The 20,317-nt window shown below is 48.9% G+C and overlaps 1 protein-coding gene and 1 non-coding gene across 6 annotated transcripts; both read left to right on the top strand.

The window, feature by feature from the left end:
* Positions 1-770: 770 nt before the first annotated feature.
* ZNF331 (zinc finger protein 331) lies at positions 771-18,851 on the top strand. 5 transcript variants are annotated; one of them, XM_059665222.1, is made up of 6 exons: positions 771-902; positions 2,667-2,710; positions 3,882-3,994; positions 13,517-13,598; positions 14,738-14,864; positions 17,068-18,851. In XM_059665222.1, the coding sequence occupies exons 4-6, from the start codon at positions 13,590-13,592 to the stop codon at positions 18,399-18,401; spliced, it is 1,470 nt and encodes a 489-aa protein (XP_059521205.1). In that variant the 5' UTR covers positions 771-902; positions 2,667-2,710; positions 3,882-3,994; positions 13,517-13,589; the 3' UTR covers positions 18,402-18,851. The 5 variants fall into 5 exon arrangements, with proteins under 5 accessions (XP_059521205.1, XP_059521203.1, XP_059521202.1 ...); XM_059665220.1 differs by having other exon boundaries at positions 3,882-4,062; XM_059665219.1 differs by lacking the exon at positions 3,882-3,994.
* LOC132217684 (small nucleolar RNA SNORA24) lies at positions 1,515-1,642 on the top strand. Its single transcript, XR_009448960.1, has one exon. It is a non-coding gene; the product is annotated as a small nucleolar RNA SNORA24 (small nucleolar RNA).
* Positions 18,852-20,317: the final 1,466 nt, after the last annotated feature.

Raw genomic sequence — 20,317 nt, 5'->3', positions numbered from 1 at the left:
CACCCGGCCCTGGATCCCATGGGGAATTATTTGCAGGACCCCTGCGGATACCAAAATCCATGGAAGCTCAAGTCCCTAAGGCCCTTATATAAAAGTGGGTAGAATAATGCATACAGTCAGCCCTCTGCATCAGGAATTCCCAACCGGATCAAAATACTGGTCCTAATTGGTTGGTTGACTCCCTGGATGCAAACCCCATGGACAGGAAGAGCTGACTGTATTTTTTTTTTTCGGGGGTGGGGTCGGGGAGAGAATCCCAGTATGAGCCCTCCCTGGCAGTTCAAACCTATGTCGTTCAAGAATCAACTATAATCCCCAAGTAACATTATACACATTGCTATCTAGCTACCCCAATGGAAGGGTCCGAAATGCACGTTGAGGAACAATCCACACCTCAGGACTCCCATCTTTTCTTTTGGCGATTCCTTCCTGGACATGCTCCCAGGAGTTGGTGGCACACTGTCCTTAGCCGGGGGCCTAGATATTTGCTAGGAGAAATCTGAAGGGTGGGCAGTGCTCCGAGCATTGGTAGATTCTGGAGGCACGCGTCCTCTAGGGGACGGGGCAAGGCGCCTTCTGAAGGCCCCGCTTCCAGCCCCAGGGCATCGCCCTGTGAACTGCGTTTCCCAGAAGTCTCTGCGACAACGCTCCTTAGGGCCTTGGAGAGTGGCACGCTGGCGAGGTGAGCCGCTTCCATCCTCGCGGATTCCCGGGTTCTGGACTACATTTCCCAGAGCCCCCCGAGGCGCGGCTTCATTAGGAGCGCTCCGCGTTGCATTCTGGGAGACGCGTCCCCAGCACACAGGGTTTTTTTAGGCTCGGGCTTCCCTGGATGCCATCCAGCGTTCACCTCGACCCTTGCGCCCCCTCCCGACGCCCTGTGAGCCGTTGGGTCCCACGCGGTAAGCTGTTAGCATCCCAGGAGGAAACCCGCGCGGGATGCGGCGGGGGGCGGGGGTGAGGGTAAGGGGGGGCGGGCGGGTGTCGGGGCGCCAGACGCCCCGGGCGAGGAGGCCCGAAGCTCAGCCTCGGCCTGCGGCTGCGGGGAGAAGTGCGCGCGCGCGTGTGAGTGTGTGTGTGTGTGTGTGTGTGTGTGTGTGTGTGTGTGTGTGAGTGCGCGTGTCAGTGTCAGGGACCGGGCCACGCCCCCGGGACTCCAGCGCGTCGGCGCGGGCGGCAGGCCGGGCCCCCACGCTGTGACGCACCAGCGCGTGGTGGTGTTGGGGGCGGCTCTGCTCCGTGGGGGTGACCTGCGCGTGGGCTCCGCGGGGCGGGGTGGGCGGGGCCGGGCAGGTGACTGTGACGTGGGTGTCGGTGGGCGTGCGCTTGTGCGGCCGCGGCGGCGCGGGGCGCGTTGGGAGGATTGGGTGCGTGGCCACCGCGGAGCGAGGACCGGGGTGTGCGCGGCAAGCGCGCCCCGTGGCCGTGATGTCTCTGCGGCTCCCCTGCCGTCAGCTTCCCGCCGGGAGGTGCCTGCCTGGACGCAGGGGCCCCAGGGGGGAGTCAGAGCCCGACCCTGCGAGGAGAGTGACAGCTGGAGGCGGGAAACCCCTTCCTGGCCGTGGGGGGGCGTCTTCTTGTTTGTCGGCAAAGCTGTCCCCGGTTAATTGGTAGCAGATTCTGACTTGCACAAGTAGCATTTTTTAAAAATATATATATTTTAGCCGAAACCGGTTTGGCTCAGTGGGTAGGGCGTCGGCCTGCGGACTGAAAGGTCCCAGGTTCGATTCTGGTCAAGGGCATGTACCTGGGTTGCAGGCACATCCCCAGTAGGAGATGTGCAGTAGGCAGCTGATCGATGTTTCTCTCATCGATGTTTCTATCTCCCTCCCTGCCTCTCTGTAAAATATCAATAAAATATATATACATATATATATATATATATATGTATATATATTTTATTGATTTCAGAGAGGAAGGGAGAGGGAGAGATGGAAACCTCAATGATGAGAGAGGATCATTGATCGGCTGCCTCCTGCACGCCCCCTAGTGGGGATAGAGCCCACAACCCGGGCATGTGCCCTTGATGGGAATCGAACCCATCAGTCCACAGGCGGATGCTCTATCCACCGAGCCAAACCGGCTAGGGCAGTAGCATTTTTTTTAAAAAAAAAAATATTTTTATTGATTTCAGAGAGGAAGGGAGGGGGAGATTGAAACATCAGTGACGAGAGAGAATCATTGATTGGCCGCCTCCTGCACCCCTCTACTGGGGGTGGAGCCCATAACCCAGGCACCAGAATCGAACCTGGAAGAACCTGGGATCCTTCAGTCCCGCCGGCCGATGCTCTATCCACTGAGCCAAGCCAGCTAGGGCGCAAGTAGCATTCTTTAAAAAATAAAAATAAAGAAGGGCGCATCGTCCCGAGATGGCAATTTCAGCGCTAAAGTGCTCTTCCCAGAGCTACCTGAATGACAGGACAGAAGGGCCTCAGCAATAAGATCCCTTTTTGCAGGGGGGAGGTTCCAGACCTGACCGGTGCGGGGAGGGGGCAGCTGCACAGTGACAAGACCCCGCTGGCACTGGAGCCTAGTCCCCAGGAATCTCTGAAATACTCAGACCCGAGTTCCCCCTCGTTTCTGGTTGGTTTTAGATATGGCATGGGGACAGGTGTGGCATGGGGACAGAAAGGACCTGGTGTCTCATTCTCTCCTCTTTCCCCCAGGCCAGCCATCCTGCATCGTCAGGCGTCTTAAAATCAAGGTTCTGGTGAGTTTTGTTGTTGTTCAGAACGCAAATGATTTGTTTATAGGGCGGAAGAATATTGGCTTTCCTTGGCCAAAAATGTCCCCCCTAACAGGGACCTATCCCAGGGACTCCTCCCCAGGACGTGTGGCAGGGCCCTGCAGATGTATTCCCCCGTGTCCTCCCCCTGAGCCACCCTCCCTGGTGAGCATTCACTTGGCCGATTGCTCACATCCCCGTAGCTGATAGCATGGAATGCCAGTGGGAGGTTAGTGTTTGCGCTTTAGTTCAGTGTGACTTGGTGTTTAGGGGGAACCAAACACTAGACATCTATGGTCCTTTCACAGGCCTGCCTTTCAGATCACAGCAAGAAAGGAGAGGGTGCCCTGGCTGGTTTGGCTCAGTGGATAGAGCGTCAGCTTGTGGGCTGAAGGTTCCCAGGTTCGATTCCGGCCAAGGGCACATGCCCAAGTTGTGGGCTTGATCCCCACTAGGGGATGTGCAGGAGGCAGCCAATCAATGATTCTCTCTCATCATTGATGTTTCTGTCTCTCTTTCCCTTCCCTCTTCCTCTCTGAAATCAATAAAGATATGAAAAAAAAAGGAAGAAAATGATTTTTTTTAAAAAAAGAAAGAAAGGAGAGGGTGTGATCATTGTAGTAAATGACAAAGCAAACGGCTTCGGGAGGCGTTTGAGGGTGGGGTTCGAGCGAAGGTCTTTGCCAGAAAGGCAGGGTTTTTTTTCTTTCAGTAATCAGTAAATAGAAATGTGTTGCATGAGCCAGGTCTTGTTTGAGGTCTGACAGTTGTAGCTTAGTTGCATCTTGTGTGAACTGTGAGAAGCAGTTGATACTGGGTATGAGTTCTGGATGGAGAGCCCGGGTTGGTCAGCTTTTTCTGTAGAGGATCCTGTGCTAAGTATTTTAGTTTTGTGGGTTGCCTGTGGCTGCATGCTGCTCTTTTCCAATGGATTTATTTATTTCGAATGGTTTTAGATTCACGGAAGAATTCCAAAGAATTTTTCATACAGAGAATTCCCAGGTACCCTGCCCCTACTTCCCCATTTTGACCAAGTTTCATTAGCACGGCACATTCCTTATGCTGAATGGGCCGATTTTGATACGTTGTCGTTAACTCAAGTCCATGCGTTATTCCTTTCCCGTAGTTTTTACATAATCTTCTCCATCTGTTTCAGGAGCCCATCCCGGAAACCACGACACAGTTCGTTGTCCTGTCTCCTTAGGCTCCTCGTGGCTCTGACAGTTTCTCAGCCTCCCCTTGTTTCTGATGACCTTGAAGACGTAAGAGGTGCTGATCAGGCATTTGGCAGGATGTTCCTGCACTGGAATCTGATGTTTGTCTCACGTGTAGATGAGGTGCATGGGTTTGAGGGTAAAAGATGACAGAGGGTACAAACTGTCAACACGATGTATGGTTGTTGAGGTTGCCCTTGATCGTGTTGGCCACGGCAGTGTTTGTTTGTTTTCTCCACTAGAAAGTTACTCCTTTTCCCTCCTTTTCATACTTATACTCTGGAAGGAAGTCGTATGTGCAGCTCATGGGTAAAGTGTGCAGAACTATGCCCCCTCCTCCTCCTTTGTTTCTCGATCATTTCTTTTTGTTTTCACAACCCTTTAAAAATGTAAAACCGCCCTAGCCGGTTTGGCTCAGTGGATGGAGCAGTGGTTCTCAACCTTCTGGCCCTTTAAATACAGTTCCTCATGTGGTGACCCAAGCATAAAATTATTTTTGTTGCTACTTCATCACTGTCATGTTGCTACTGTTTTGAATCGTAATGTAAATATCTGATATGCAGGATGGTCTTAGGCGACCCCTATGAAAGGGTCGTTCGACTGCCAAAGGGGTCGCGACCCACAGGTTGAGAACCGCTGGGATAGAGCGTTGGCCTGCATACTGAAGGGTCCCAGTTTCGATTCCGGTCAAGGGCACATGCCCGGGTTGTGGGCTTGACCCACAGTGTGGGACCTGCAGGAGGCAGCCAATCAATGATTCTCTCTCATCATCGATGTTTCTATCTCTCTTTCCCCAACCCTTCCTCTCTGAAATCAATAAAAAATATTAAAAATAAACAAATAAATAATAATAACAAAATAAAAATGTAAAACCCTTTAGCCCTACAAAAATAGGCTGACCTAGAGTATTGGGGTTTCAGTCCTGTCTCTGCCTCTTAGCATCTGGGGCTCTATAAAGGTAAGGCTGTGATGAGGGTGAGATAACATAGGGAAAGCCCCACGGGATAGCCCCAGAGCATTCGTGTTCAGCACATCCTGTTTTCTCTGTGTGGTACGCCCGGATGCCCTGTAGGTCAGAAGCAACATACATAGGAAGGTCATTGTGATGGATACTTACCAGTTCTCAAAATGAACCAGAGCACCTGGCTGGTGTTGCTCGGTGATTGGTTGAGCGTCAACCTATGAACCAGGAGGTCACGGTTTGATTCCCGGGCAAGGTACATGCCCAAGTTGTGGGCTCGATCCCCAGTGTGGGGCATGCAGGAGGCAGCCGATCAATGATTCTCATCATTGATATTTCTGTCTCTCTCTCTCCCTCTCCTTTCCTCTCTGAAATCAATAAAAATATATGTATTTTAAATGAACTAGAGCATAGAACAGGAATTCTTAGCCTGAGGTCCTTCCTTTAATTGCATTTGCCATTTTCCAAGGGAAATTGTATACAGACTTACTGCATATGGCTTTCTTCCTCAGAAAAAAATCTATAACTTCGTGGCATTCACAAGTGTAGACGTGCTCCCCCAAATTAGACCCTTGTTCTGGAACCAAAGGCTGTGTTCAGAACACAGCCAGTATTCAGAATGATGGACATGGTTAAAGTAAATCACACCCAATTCATGTTATGAAGTATTATGCAGCTATGAAGAGTGATGTTTAGAAATAGTCATAAGAAGGAAAAATGCATGTGATGTAATATTAAACGGTACTCAGTTATAAACAATATTATGCATGAACATTTTTACTTAGTTGAAATTTTACTTAATAAAACACTTTTTAAGTATCCTATTCAATATGACATTTTAATTGCTTTACTCAATGAAGACGGAAGGGAGAGGGGCCACTTGTACTGAGCACCTTCCCAGTACCAAACACTCTTCTGTCTGCTTCGCACACTGTCCCTAATCAGGTCAGGGAGCAGCTCAGCTGTTGTTGTGCCAAGTCTGATGGTATTAGAGACACCGGGGAAGGATGTGCAAGGTCAGGGAGATCATATCGGTTTGTCACCTGTTTTTCCGATACTGGGCCTTGTGTCAGTTTCCTGTTGCTGCTGTAACATATTGCCACAGATTTAGTGGCTTAAAGCAGCACAGATTTGTTAAGGTGCAGTCCTAGAGGTTAGAAGTCCAAAATCCCCTGGCTAAAACAAGCATGTCAAACTCAAAGGCTGAATAAACAAGGTGTAAGTGTATGTGGGCCGAAAAAAACCCCCAAAAGCTCCCATTTTCATAGAAACGTGGGTTTATTTCACTAGAGACGTGCTGAATACAAAGGGCTGAAATAAATGAGTCATCGTTAACATAAAATAATAGAACATTTTAATAAAAATTAATATTTTTTCTTGAACATGAACTTACCAGACACTGAATAACTGCACAAATTCATAAGCATCATGCAAATAAACCTATTCTTCTTGTTCTCTGAAAGCGAAATATTTCCTGTTGCGCACACCAAACAAGTCAGTCCAAGACTCATGACGTGGCAGTCGGCTGCTAAAATATTCACTGCTGGTGTTAGTGGAGAGACATGGGGTGCTGGCGAGTAAGGGAAATGAATGCAACAGGATTATAGTCATCAGTCATTAGCGAACGTTGTAGTTTGTTATTAATAATTATGTATAACAGGATTTGTAAAAATTAAGTTACGAAATTTTTATTGAAACGTTTTTCACATGCCGTTATATTGGCTGGGCCGCATGCGGCCCGCGGGTCCGACGTGCTTGGGCTAAACCCAAGGTGTTGGTAAGGCTGCATTCCTTTTCAGAGGCTCTAGGGGGCACTCTTCCCCTGCCTTTCCCGGCTCCAGAGTAGCCCCATTCCTCCATCTTCAGAGCCAACAGACAAGTCCTCTCATGTCATATCACGCTGTCCCTGCTTTCCTCCGCGCATCTTTCTCTCTCCTTCTGACACCCCTCATCTACTTTTGCGATTACATTGGACCCACCTGGATAATTCTGGATGATCTCCCTATTTTTTTTTATATATATATTTCATTGAATTTTTACAGAGAGGAAGGGAGAGAGATAGAGAGCTAGAAACATCGATGAGAGAGAAACATCTTTCAGCTGCTTCCTGCACACTCCCCACTGGGGACGTGCCCGCAACCCAGGTACATGCCCCTGACCGGAATCGAACCTGGGACCCTTCAGTCCGCAGGCCAACGCTCTATCCACTGAGCCAAACCGGCTTCGGCAATGTCCCTATTTTAAGGTCAGCTGATTAGGACTTTAAGTCCAGCTGCAACCTAACTCCCCTTTCCATTTAATATATTTCCAGTTTCCAGAATTAGGACGTATGCTGTTCAGTCTACCACAGTCCTATTCATTCAGCTTTCTCTTACTGACTGCAATATACCGCACTCCAACTGTGGGGTTTTCTCTTTATTATTTTTTCTTTAACTTTGGGACTGTCTTAAGTTTATTTCTTATAATGGGATTAATGCAGGGCTACTGCCAACAATTTCAATTTCTTAAGGAGCTCATAAAGGAGAAACTTGAGAGTGTGTTCTCCCTCCCAGGCATGCCAGCACCCTCCCCTCTCCTCCTTTCCCCTCCTCTCCCCTTCCTCTTCTCTCTCCCTCCTACCTCTGTCCCTCTCCTCCTCCTCCCAGGCCTATTACCATTACCTTCCTCACTTCCAAGCTCCTAGGGCCCTTCCTTTAAAGAAAAAAGAAGAAGAAACTTGAGCCCGGCCAGTGTGGCTCAGTGGTTGAGCATCGACTCATGAAACCTATGAACCAGGAATTCATGGTGCATATACTGGGTGTCTCCCCCCAAAATGTATACACTTAAAAGCTGATAGCTAAGTTGATTTTTCTTTCTTTTTAGATTTAACCTACTGGAATTAATAATTATTCAAAGTCTGTATTCATTTTTGGGGAATAATTCTCCAAAAAAAATATATTTGTGTGTGTGTGTGTGTGTGTGTGTGTATACACAAATATATGATCTGTGCCTTCCTTTGTTCTATGCTGCCCCCTGGTGGTCAGCACATGTCATAATGATTGATCGAACTCCCCAAGGGGACACTTTGCATATTAGCCTTTTAAAAAATATATTATATATATGTAATATAATAAAACATATGTGTGTGTATATGTATTCTTTAAAATATATTATATATATATATTATATACACACACACATACATATATATACAAGACATATACATATTTCCTTCCTTGGGATGCATGCCAAAAAGTAGAATGTTGAGCCAAAATCATACTTCTGTTCAGTGCCTGCAATGAGCCTGACCCGGGGGTTAGTGCTGTGCCCCAACAGGTGCTAGGAGCAGGACATCATCCCTCTCCCTGTGGGCACTGAGGTCAGGTCATGACCAAAGAGTCCTGATCGCACAGGCTCTAGATGGAGAGAAAGAAAGTTTATTTTTTTTTTATTTAATTAAGTCTTTATTGTTCAGATTATTACATTTGTTCCTCTTTTTTTCCCCCCCATAACTCCCCTCCTCCCAGTTCCCGCCCCACCCTCCGCCCTCACTCCCCACCCACTGTCCTCATCCATAGGTGCACGATTTTTGTCCAGTCTCTTCCCACATCTCCCACACCCCTTTCCCCCCCAAGAATAGTCAGTCCATTCCCTTTCTATGTCCCTGATTCTATTATAATCAACAGTTCATTCTGTTCATCAGATTATTTATTCACTTGATTCTTAGATTCACTTGTTGATAGATGCATATTTGTTGTTCATAATTTGTATCTTTACCTTTTTCTTCCTCTTCCTCTTCTTAAAGGGTACCTTTCAGCATTTCATATAATCCTGGTTTGGTGGTGATGAACTCCTTTAGCTTTTCCTTATCTGTGAAGCTCTTTATCTGACCTTCAATTCTGAATGATAGCTTTGCTGGATAAAGTAATCTTGGTTGTAGGTTCTTGGTATTCATCACTTTGAATATTTCTTGCCACTCCCTTCTGGCCTGCAAAGTTTCTGTTGAGAAATCAGCTGACAGTCGTATGGGTATTCCCTTGTAGGTAACTGAGTTTCTTTCTCTTGCTGTTTTTAAGATTCTCTCTTTATCTTTTGCTCTTGGCATTTTAATGATGATGTGTCTTGGTGTGGTCCTCTTTGGATTCCTTTTGTTTGGGGTTCTCCGCGCTTCTTGGACCTGTAAGTCCATTTCTTTCACCAGGTGGGGGAAGTTTTCTGTCATTATTTCTTCAAATAGGTTTTCAATATCTTGCTCTCTCTCATCTTCTGGCACCCCTATAATTCTGATGTTGGTACGCTTGAAGCTGTCCCAGAGGCTCCTTACACTATCCTCGCATTTTTGGATTCTTTTTTCATTTTGCTTTTCCGGTTGGATGTTTTTTGCTTCCTCGCATTTCAAATCATTGACTTGATTCTTGCGCTCCTCTGGTCTGCTGTCAGGAGTCTGTATAATATTCGTTATTTCAGTCCGTGTATGCTTAATTTCTAGTTGGTTCCCCAATATAAGATCGAGGGTCTTATTAGTTTTCGTGTAGAGCTCATTAAGTTTATCGGCAGCTTCTAAACAGTTCTTGAGAGACCTTAAAAGTGTGGTTCTGAACTCTATTTCTTCCATTGACAATTTTGTCCTGTTTCTTTGTCTCCGCATTTTGTTATGCTTCCTTGGTGCACCCCCTAGTGGTCTTTGTTCGCAGTCTTATAGTGAAATCTTGATTGTTGTAGCTAATTCCAGGGAGGGTTTGACCTCCAGGCCAAGTGGCTATGAGAATCAGCTGTGTCAGCAGTGAGAGAACTTCTGTCCTCTAGGGAGGTGCTAATCTAGCCTTTGCCTGAGGCTATCCGGCAAATGCCTCTGTGCAGGGCTTGGGCGGGGCAGGGCGGGTCGCACAGGATCAACAGGGTGGGCCAGAGAGAGCAGTTATGGCGGCTCTCAGTCCTGTCCCCAGGGGCTCTGCCTCTCTGAGTCCCAGCACCCGCTGCAAAGCTGGGAGAGAAAGCTGTACTCGCTCTGACCGAAGCCAGACAGTCCCGTTTCTCCCGTTTGAGTCTGGGTCCCTAAAGACTCGCCTGGATCTGGAGCTCAGAGTCTGCGACTCCCTCCCGATTGAAAACGCCAACCGCGCCCTCCGCCACCAGCCTGCTCCGCGCACTCCGCACCTCAGAACTTGACCTCAGCACTGTGGCTCCTCTGAGTGTCCGTGTGCGTTTCTCTTTCCTCCTAGTTGTAGGACTTCCACTCAGCCAGCGTTCCTGTGGTTCTGGGTGGTGTCCCTTCCGTTTTTTGGTTTCACTTTTGAAGTAGTTGTTCAAAGCAGCAAACTCCGGCGTTAACCTATGCCGCCATCTTGGTTCTCCTATCTTGTTTTTTCGAAAGTTTATTTTCTAAGTTAATTAAGTGTCTGACCAAATATAGCAGGCTAATGTTTAAGTGGATAATTGTGTATGGCCCAGAAATGATGTTATAAATATCCAAATGGCTCCTGGCAGAGAAAGGTTCCCCACCCCTGCTCTGGATGGTCTCAGGGTCCAACCCATTGTCCTACCCGTGGCCAAGAGGTATTACAGGGAAAGGCACACAGGACTAATCCTCCCTCCATCAGAGTCCAACCACATGCAGTGTTGTCTGTGGGGGAGCTCACAGCCTGGGAGCCAGGGTTTTTGTCAGGTGTCAGTCACGTAGGCACCCTCTGCATAGCACATACAAACATTCCAGGAGCGTGAGCCACTGTCCGCAGTGAGGGAATGGCGGGAACCCTGCAAGTCCAGCCAAGGACCAGTCTTGCAAGCAGGCTTAAGGTTAGCATTTTCAGGCCCGCTGTGCCAGGGATATACACTTTTCTGGATGCTTTCTTCTATTCCTCTCTACTTTGATCTCTCTCTCTCGCTCTCTTTCTCTCTCTCTCTCTCTCTGTTGTTGTCTTATGGTCTGTTTGTCAGTATCTGTGTGTTTGTCTCCATATGTGTGTATATTTATTCATATAGCACATATATGGATATATACACACTATATTATGTGTATATATTCATATATAGAATTTAAAAAATACATTTTATTGATTTCAGAGAGGAAGAGAGAGGGAGAGAGATGGAAACATCAATGATGAGAGAGAATCATTAAATCGGCTGCCTCCTGCACACCCCACACTGGGGATCGAGCTCAAAACCCAGGCATGTGCCCTGACCGGGAATTGAACTGTGACCTCCTGGGTCATAGGTTGAAGCTTAACCACTGAGCCACCATGGCTGGGCTTATATAGAGAAGTTGACAAGGTATTGTACCATCTTGTTTTGGTAACATTATTTTCCTACTGATGGTATATCTGAAATACTTTTCATATTCTAAGTATTCCAACTTAGCAGTAAGTAACCACTGACCTTGGTGTTCTGCATTGATAGTGTGCATATGTTTATGGGGTCAGCTTTTCTTGTCCGCCTGCCACGTCCTGACTCATGTCACCCTCTCTGGAGGCCAGAAGAGATTTGAGTTTGCAGCCTCTCCTAACCCTGGACAGTGTGACTGGAGGGAGCAGGATGGACTCCAAGTGAGGCTAGGTACCCTCAACACACCCACTCGAGTCCAGGTCCCAGTCCCCTCCCCAGAGTTAGCCACATTGGGGGTTTGAGTGCCACCCTCAGTTTTGACGCCAACTGCAGGTTTGGGAGTTTCGTGAAACCAGCCTCAGGGTCAGTAATTCAGGACTAGGACTCCCAGCACTCACTGGAAGCTCTTCTCTCAGGGGTGCGGTTTCTTACAGGGAAAGAGCACAGAGTAGCATCAGCCAAAGTAGTAGGTGTCTAAGTCCAGGTATGGGGGGTGTTCACAGCCTGAGCTCCGGTGTCCTCGTCCCAAGGGCACTGCCTACCAGGGACTCACCTGGTCCACCAGGGCTTCATCACATAGGCATCACTAATTGACTTGACTATAGAGAAATATAGACCTGATTGATTAGGTCAACTGATACCCCATGACCCAAAAACCCCACCCAAATCACTTGGTCCTTCTAGGATGAGGAGCTCCTACCCTAAGACTGTTGGGTGTGGCCAGCCCCACCCTGATTGTTGGGTGTGGCCAGCCCCACCCAAAGATTGTTGGGTATGGCCAGCCCCACCTTAAGATTGTTGGGTATGGCCAGCCCCACCCTTAGATTGTTGGGTATGGCCAGCCCCACCTTAAGATTGTTGGGTATGGCCAGCCCCACCTTAAGATTGTTGGGTATGGCCAGCCCCACCCTTAGATTGTTGGGTATGGCCAGCCCCACCTTAAGATTGTTGGGTATGGCCAGCCCCACCTTAAGATTGTTGGGTATGGCCAGCCCCACCCAAAGATTGTTGGGTATGGCCAGCCCCACCCTTAGATTGTTGGGTATGGCCAGCCCCACCTTAAGATTGTTGGGTATGGCCAGCCCCACCTTAAGATTGTTGGGTATGGCCAGCCCCACCCTTAGATTGTTGGGTATGGCCAGCCCCACCCTAAGATTGTTGGGTATGGCCAGCTCCACCCTAAGAATGTTGGTCATGGCCAGCCCCACCCAAAGATTGTTGGGTATGGCCAGCCCCACCCAAAGATTGTTGGGTATGGCCAGCTCCACCCTAAGAATGTTGGTCATGGCCAGCCCCACCCAAAGATTGTTGGGTATGGCCAGCCCCACCCAAAGATTGTTGGGTATGGCCAGCTCCACCCTAAGAATGTTGGTCATGGCCAGCCCCACCCAAAGATTGTTGGGTATGGCCAGCCCCACCCAAAGATTGTTGGGTATGGCCAGCCCCACCCAAAGATTGTTGGGTATGGCCAGCTCCACCCTAAGAATGTTGGTCATGGCCAGCCCCACCCAAAGATTGTTGGGTATGGCCAGCCCCACCCAAAGATTGTTGGGTATGGCCAGCCCCACCCTAAGATTGTTGGTCATGGCCAGCCCCACCCTAAGATAGTTGGGTATGGCCAGCCCCACCCTTAGATTGTTGGGTATGGCCAGCCCCACCTTAGATTGTTGGGTATGGCCAGCCCCACCCTTAGATTGTTGGGTATGGCCAGCCCCACCCTAAGATTGTTGGTCATGGCCAGCCCCACCCTAAGATAGTTGGGTATGGCCAGCCCCACCCTTAGATTGTTGGGTATGGCCAGCCCCACCTTAGATTGTTGGGTATGGCCAGCCCCACCCTTAGATTGTTGGGTATGGCCAGCTCCACCCTAAGAATGTTGGGTATGGTGAGGCCCACCCTAAGATGCAGCATGGCAGCTAGTACCCAAAACAAAAGACCTTCCTATCAAGTCTGATGCAGATTACCTCTTAGAAACTGAGGACAAAGGCCAGGTCTCTCTTTGGTCAAGAGCAAATCCTTAATACTTACCCCTAACAGGGAGCTGGCTGAAGATCCTCCTGCTAAAATGTTTGGGTCTGACTTCAAAGCAAAAAAATAACTAAAAACCCCTCTTTTCTGCCCTGTGCTGCTGGGTGTCCTGGAGTTGGAGGGAGAGCCTGTTTTCCCTCCAGTCTTTTCCTGACCTGTGGCGTCTGTGTGGGGGTGCTGGAAAGGAGCTGGCGTCCTTGCGAAGCAAAGATGGAGGAGCAGGAGGGTTGTGTGAAGTCACTCTGGGGACCCAGGAGCACTGACTTCAATGCCTTTCTCCTGGCCCAGCTCCGCCTTTTCCAGAGCCGGTCTGCAGTGAAGGAAGCCCTTAGACAACTCATCAGGTCCTGACTCTGAAACTATGGCCCACGTAAGTGTGTATGTCTCTTCCCTCCCCGCAGTGTGCTATTTGGATCCCGTGGTGGTTTTTATGAATTATCCCCAAGCCTCCTGCCCCAGGGAGCCCCATCCAATGACCTGCTTCCAGTCCTCTCCATTCCGTCAATGGTGATGCCGCATAGCCCCTTGCCCACCTCGGGGCCCACGTTCATAGAACGTGGCGCTGATGATTCAGTACCTCCCTTATGCTCAGTGTTTTGTCAGCGGGAATGTTGGGGGAATGGAGGAAGAAAGTCCCTGGGGAGAAAGATTTGCTTCAGGTCCATGGTCTGATTAGTTGGAGATGTTGGATGCTTTTGAGCACAGGAGAGCACAGAAATCCTCTGTTCCAGGCAGAAAAGAGGGGATGTGCATATTACTTGGCCTCGGGGTTAGTGTGTGGGGACAGCCCAAGCTCTGAGGCTGTGAGCATCCGACAGGGCAGGGGCTGAGGCCAGGGGACCCGAGAGGCCACTTTTCCTGTTGAACAGACCTCTGTGTGTGTCTGCGTCGTTTGCCACCAGCATCCTTTCAATCAGGAACAAGGAATGGGGGGGGGGGGGGTCATGGGTCAGAGCATCCAGTACAGAGGAATAGGTGACCACATGCTCCCAGAACTGCGGACAACCAGAGTCATTTTGTGCAATCACTGTCATTCAGTCTAATCTGTCCATGTGGTGGAATTTTAAAAATGTTTTGTCATTACAAAGGAAAACTGCTTAAAAGATAGCCTGGCAAAACGATGAATTTGAGGCTTGAAAACATTCAAACACGCCAACCCTGTTTTCGAAGATAAGAGATCGCATGTTACATTTCTGAAACAAAGCCGGAGGAATGCTGTGAGGCAGGCACGTGGCAGGCCGTGTGCGTGGCATGGGAGGAAGCCGGGACCGCTCTGTCCCTGCTCCGCAGGCTGTGGTGGGGAATTGCACAGGTGCAGCCGGCTTTTCTCTGCAATCACACGGAGGGATTCTGCCTGTCACAGCCACGCCCTCACTGTCCCCTCCCATCTCTCAGGCTTTCCGGGAGGCACTGTGTCCACTCTACCCAGAGCGTAGGCCTGCCTCTCCTTTCCTTCGTCTTGAAACTGCCCTTCCGTTTCCTCAGGGACATGTGGGTTTGTGTTCTCAGGGTCCCGTGACATTCTCAGACGTGGCCATCGACTTCTCCCAGGAGGAGTGGGCCTGCCTGGACTCCACGCAGAGGGACCTGTACTGGGACGTGATGTTGGAGAACTACAGTAACTTGGTCTCACTGGGTAAGTTGCCTGAGTCATCTAACTCACACTCTGCTCCCTGGAAGGTCAGCCCCTTCCCTTGTGAATTTTAGGGCCGCCTTTCAAGAGACAGAGTTTAGCCCAGCAGGTGTGACTCAGTAGTTGAGTGTTGACCCATGAACCAGGAGGTAACAGTTTGATTCCCGGTCAGGGCACATGCCTGGGTTGCGGGCTCGATCCCCAATATGCAGAGGCAACGGGGCAATGATCCTCTCTCATCACTGATCTTTCTCTCTTTCTCTTCCTCTCCCTTCCTTTCTGAAATCAGTAAAAAAAAAAAAAATTTAAGAAATGAGTTGAATCTTCTTCCTGTTCCCAGGGAGTGCTTTGAGCCTTGTCGGGTTGGAAATGACCATCACACACCTTCCTCTCGTCATCCACCAGTGATCTTCCCACCTTCGTCTGGCCCTTCCTGTAGTTCCCACTCTCTTCATGAGCAAAGGATTAGTTAGAATTCTGGAATATTTATTTCACAACCATCTTCAAGAAAACCAAGCTTCCTACTGTGTTGTTATGTTTATACCCAAATGGCCCGTGGTTCTTTGGGGTGACGTGATTTCTCTATAGAGGTGGATCGATAAACAGAATTCACATAAAAGCAAACAGCATATTCCATTTCTGACACACTGTGCCCAAAGTGAGGTTGAAAGTTACAAATCTGTGACCTTTGAGTTAAACATTAGATGATAATATCTTGTCATTATCTCAGGAAATTTCTTATTTTTCTGTTAGAAAAGTAACAACCATAATATTTATGGCTAATTTTTTAAAAATATATTTTTGTTGCCGTAGCTGGTTTGGCTCAGTGGATGGAGCGTCAGCCTGCGGACTGAAAGGTCCCAGGTTCGGTTCCGGTCAAGGGCATGTGCCTTGGTTGTGGGCACCTCCCCATTGGGGGCTGTGCAGGAGGCAGCTGATCAATGTTTCTCTCTCATCGATGTTTCTGACTCTCTATCCCTCTCCCTTCCTCTCTGTAGAGAATCAATAAAATATATTTAAAAAAAAAAAAATATATATATATATATATATATTATATATATATGTATTTGTTGATTTCAGAAGGGAAGGGAGAGGGAGAGAGAGAGAGAGAGAAACATCAATGATGAGAGAGAATCATTGATCGGCTGCCTCCTGCACACCCCCCACTGGGGATCAAGCCCACAATCTGGGCATGTGCCCTTGACTAGAATTGAACCCAGGACCCTTCAATCCGCAGGCCGACAGGCTATCCACTGAGCCAAACCAGCTAGGGCCTTATGGCTGATATTGTGCTCACTGTATACGAGGTATTGAACTAGGCATTGTGTGTATGTGTTGTATAAATACCCTTCATTTCATTCCCACAAGTTTAGGAGAGAGACACAGTGATTAAGTGTGATTTGCGGATGAGTATGCTGGGTCCAGAGGACATGGTCAGACAGAGGAGGCAGGACAAGAACTGAACGGAAGAATTCTGGCCCAAATCCATTGCTGCCAGCTACCACGTTCTACTCGCCACCAGGGGGAAGGCCTTCAGAACTTTAAAATGACACCTGTCCCTACCTGTCGGTCCACCTGTTGGTTCTCTAACCCTTTCTCTCTTTTTGAAGTCTCTGTGACTTTGACGTCTAGGTGGTTATAAACTTGGTTTTCCTGGGTTGCCCAGGAATGTCATCACCACATGTACAAAGCGTGCTCCTTTTCGTCTTTAATTCCCAGATTTCCCCTCTAGTGTCTGGTGCTTACTCGTGTCTACTGATAGGAAGCAGTAGCTGATAGTCTTCAGGTTTATTCATTAATATTGTGGTACCAGACACGCACATGTTACCAAGGGTCTAGTTGGTTTATATTTATTCTACTAGAGAAGCTTTTTAAAAATACATACATATACAATGTGTGTGTGCATGTGTGTATTTTTAATTGATTTCAGAGAGGAAGGGAGAGAAACATCGATGATGAGAGAGAATCACTGATTGGCTGCCTCCTGCACGCCCCACACTGGGGACCCAGCCCATAACCCGGGCCTGTGCCCTGACCAGGAATTGAACTGTGACCTCCTGGTTCCTAGGTCGACACTCAACTACTGAGCCACGCCGGCCGGGCAGAAGTTTTATTTCTACTAGAGAAGTTTTTGGTTTGTAGTTTGCTTTGTTTGTTTATTTTGTCTTTCTTAAAAGGAAACAAAATGTGGTGTTTTTTCCTCTAGATTTGGAGTCACCCCATGAGACCAAGAACTTATCTACAGAAAAGGGCATCTGTGAGATGCGTTTCTCCAAGTGGAACTCGGACGGGAAAAGCAAGTCCCTTGGCCTTGACTGGGTGTGTGAAGGTGAGTTAGTAGGGGCGCGGGGCCCTCCAGGGGGGTATCTCAACCGAAGGAAAACCAGCCGTGCGAACGCGCCCGCCGGGGAGGAGGCCTCGGTCAGGCCACCCCAGAGACCTCCTCGCAGGGAGAATGCCTATGAGTGCAAGGAGTGCGGGAAGGCCTTCAGCCGTGGCTACCAGCTGACTCAGCATCAGAAAATCCACACGGGCGAGAAGCCCTACCAGTGTAAAGAGTGTAAGAAGGCCTTTCGCTGGGGTAACCAGCTGACTCAGCATCGGAAAATTCACACCGGTGAGAAGCCTTATGAGTGTAAGGACTGCGGGAAGGCCTTTCGCTGGGGCTCGAGCCTCGTCATTCACAAGAGGATCCACACGGGCGAGAAGCCCTACGAGTGTAAAGACTGCGGGAAGGCCTTCCGCCGGGGGGACGAGCTCACGCAGCACCAGAGGTTCCACACGGGCGAGAAGGACTACGAATGCGAGGACTGTGGCAAGACCTTCAGCCGCGTGTACAAGCTCATTCAGCACAAGCGGATTCACAGCGGCGAGAAGCCCTACGAGTGTAAAGACTGCGGGAAGGCCTTCATCTGTGGCTCGAGCCTGGCTCAGCACAAAAGGATTCACACGGGCGAGAAGCCCTACGAGTGTCAAGAATGCGGGAAGGCCTTTACCCGTGTCAATTACCTTACCCAGCATCAGAAAATTCACACGGGTGAGAAGCCTCATGAATGCAAGGAGTGCGGGAAGGCCTTCCGTTGGGGTTCCAGCCTCGTGAAACACCAGAGAATCCATACGGGGGAGAAGCCGTACAAGTGCACGGAATGTGGGAAGGCCTTCAACTGTGGCTATCACCTGACCCAGCACGAGAGAATCCACACTGGCGAGACGCCTTACAAATGTAAGGAGTGTGGGAAGGCCTTTATTTATGGGTCCAGCCTGGTGAAACACGAGCGGATTCATACCGGAGAGAAGCCCTACGAGTGCAAAGAGTGTGGGAAAGCCTTTAGCCACGGCCACCAACTCACACAGCATCAGAGAGTGCACAGCAGTGCGAAGCCGCACGAGTGTCAGGACTGTGGAAAGGCGTGTGGCCACGCACACCGTTACAGGGGACACCTGGGGCTCCACGCCGCGGGCAAACCTTTCGAAGACAAAGAATGTTCAGAGGCCTCTAAACAGCACTCGTTTCTCCCACAACACGAGGCACATTCGTGATACGATTTAACATAAGGAAGTCGTCACCGGCCACTCTTCTTCCAGAGTCTCAGGATAGTCCTGCGAGAGGCAGGTTTGGAGACGAGAAGTCACTTTTCCTCCCTGATTACAACATACGCAGTGTAGACAGTTTGTTTACTGGATGGGTTAATGGATGCATAGAAGGTTCCCAGGACCTTTTGATTTCATTTCAGATTCATTCTGGGGAAGAACTGCTGATGTAACATACGTGCAATAGCCTTTCCTCTCCACGGCTGTCTTCCTCAGCCCCCCCTCGCTCACTGTGCCTCGGGGGAAATGACCTTTAACCCCTGTGTGTATCTGTGAAATCAGGACAGCCACGTGATACTGCCCGTGGGCCATTAGACAAGTCTGGTATGTGGAACTCCCTGCAAGTGTATCTGGAATATTGTGCAAACTCAATAAACATTAGCTGCGTTTCTGTCGTCATTACCCTCGCTGTTGCTGTTAATGAATTATTGCAAGAAGACCCCCTGTGGGGATAACAAGTTTAGAAAAGACTATTAAACTTCTACAAGAAAATACAGTTTTCACAGCCCGGGGGCCTATGGTGTTTCTTAGCACATAAAAGGTGCTAAACATAAAATAAGGTTAATAAGTTGCACTTCCTCACCTGACCTGCATGGCTCAGTGGTTGAGCGTCGACCTATGAACCAGGAGGTCATGGTTCGATTCCCAGACAAGGCACGCGCCTGGGTTGTGGGCTCGATCCCCAGTGTGGGGCGTGCAGGAGGCAGCTAATCAATGAGCCTAATCATTGATTTTCTCTCCTTCCCTTCCTTTCTGAAATCAATAAATATATATATATTTTTAATATATTTTATTGATTTTTTACAGAGAGGAAGGGAGAGGGATAGAGTCAGAAACATCGATGAGAGAGAAACATCGATCAGCTGCCTCCTGCATACTCCCCACTGGGGATGTGCCCACAACCAAGGTACATGCCCTTGACCGGAATCGAACCTTGGACCCCTGAGTCCAAAGGCTGACGCTCTATCCACTGAGCCAAACCGGTCAGGGCTAAAAATATATTTTAAATAAATAAGTTGAACTTCCTCAAAAGGAACAAAGTCCTGTTCATCAGTGGCACCGTGAGGAAGTGAAAGGCAAGAAGCAGGGTGGGAGAAGATGGTACCTGGACCTGAAAATGGAACGTATGCCCCACGTCAATAATGAATCCGCCCCCAGCGGGTCGCTCAGGTTAGAGCCTCATTCTGACTCGCCCAGATTGTGGGTTTGAGCCCTGGTCAGGGCACATACAGACAGCAGCCAACGAACACACCCATAGTGGAACTGCTGTAGGCGGCGGGAGCGGCCCGGGTGTCCTACTGGTGGGGTCAGACCACACCGGGGTTCAGCAGCCTCGGTTCTTGGGTTCCTGCTGGGAAAGAATTAGAGCCAAGACCCAAACTGTAGGGGAGCATTTAATAGGTCAATCACTGAGGCAGGAAAGTAATTCCTAGAAGAAATGGGCTGAGGAAACGCGTTATGGGGGTAAAAGAAGGGCCCTTGGAGCTTGGGAGGGGGGAGGGTCGGGGAAGGGGAAGGCGCGGGCTCCCGGTGGGAGAGCACACCACACTGAGTCCCCCAGCTGCAGGGTGTTGTGTGGAGACTTTGGGGGCAGTCCCAGAAGATCAAAATAGACCAGCGGCTCTCAACCTGTGGGTCGCGACCCCTTTGGGGTCTAAGACCCTTGGAAAACACATATATAATTACATACTGTTTTTGTGATTAATCACTATGCTTTAATGATGTTCAATTTGTAACAATGAAAATACATCCTGCATATCAGATATCTACATTATGATTGATAACAGTAGCAAAATTACAGTTAAAAAGTAGCAATGAAAATAATTTTATGGTTGGGGGTCACCACAACATGAGGAACTGTATTA

This window comes from Myotis daubentonii, chromosome 15, assembly GCF_963259705.1.
Source record: "Myotis daubentonii chromosome 15, mMyoDau2.1, whole genome shotgun sequence".
Lineage (NCBI taxonomy): Eukaryota > Metazoa > Chordata > Mammalia > Chiroptera > Vespertilionidae > Myotis > Myotis daubentonii.
This window is presented reverse-complemented; position numbering and strand designations above follow the sequence as displayed.

Bases quoted from the DNA above. Each gene is read 5' to 3' on its own strand.
- ZNF331 (XM_059665219.1), top strand. The intron at 14,865-17,067 runs GTAAGTTGCCTG...TTTTTCCTCTAG, and splicing joins CAGTAACTTGGTCTCACTGG to ATTTGGAGTCACCCCATGAG.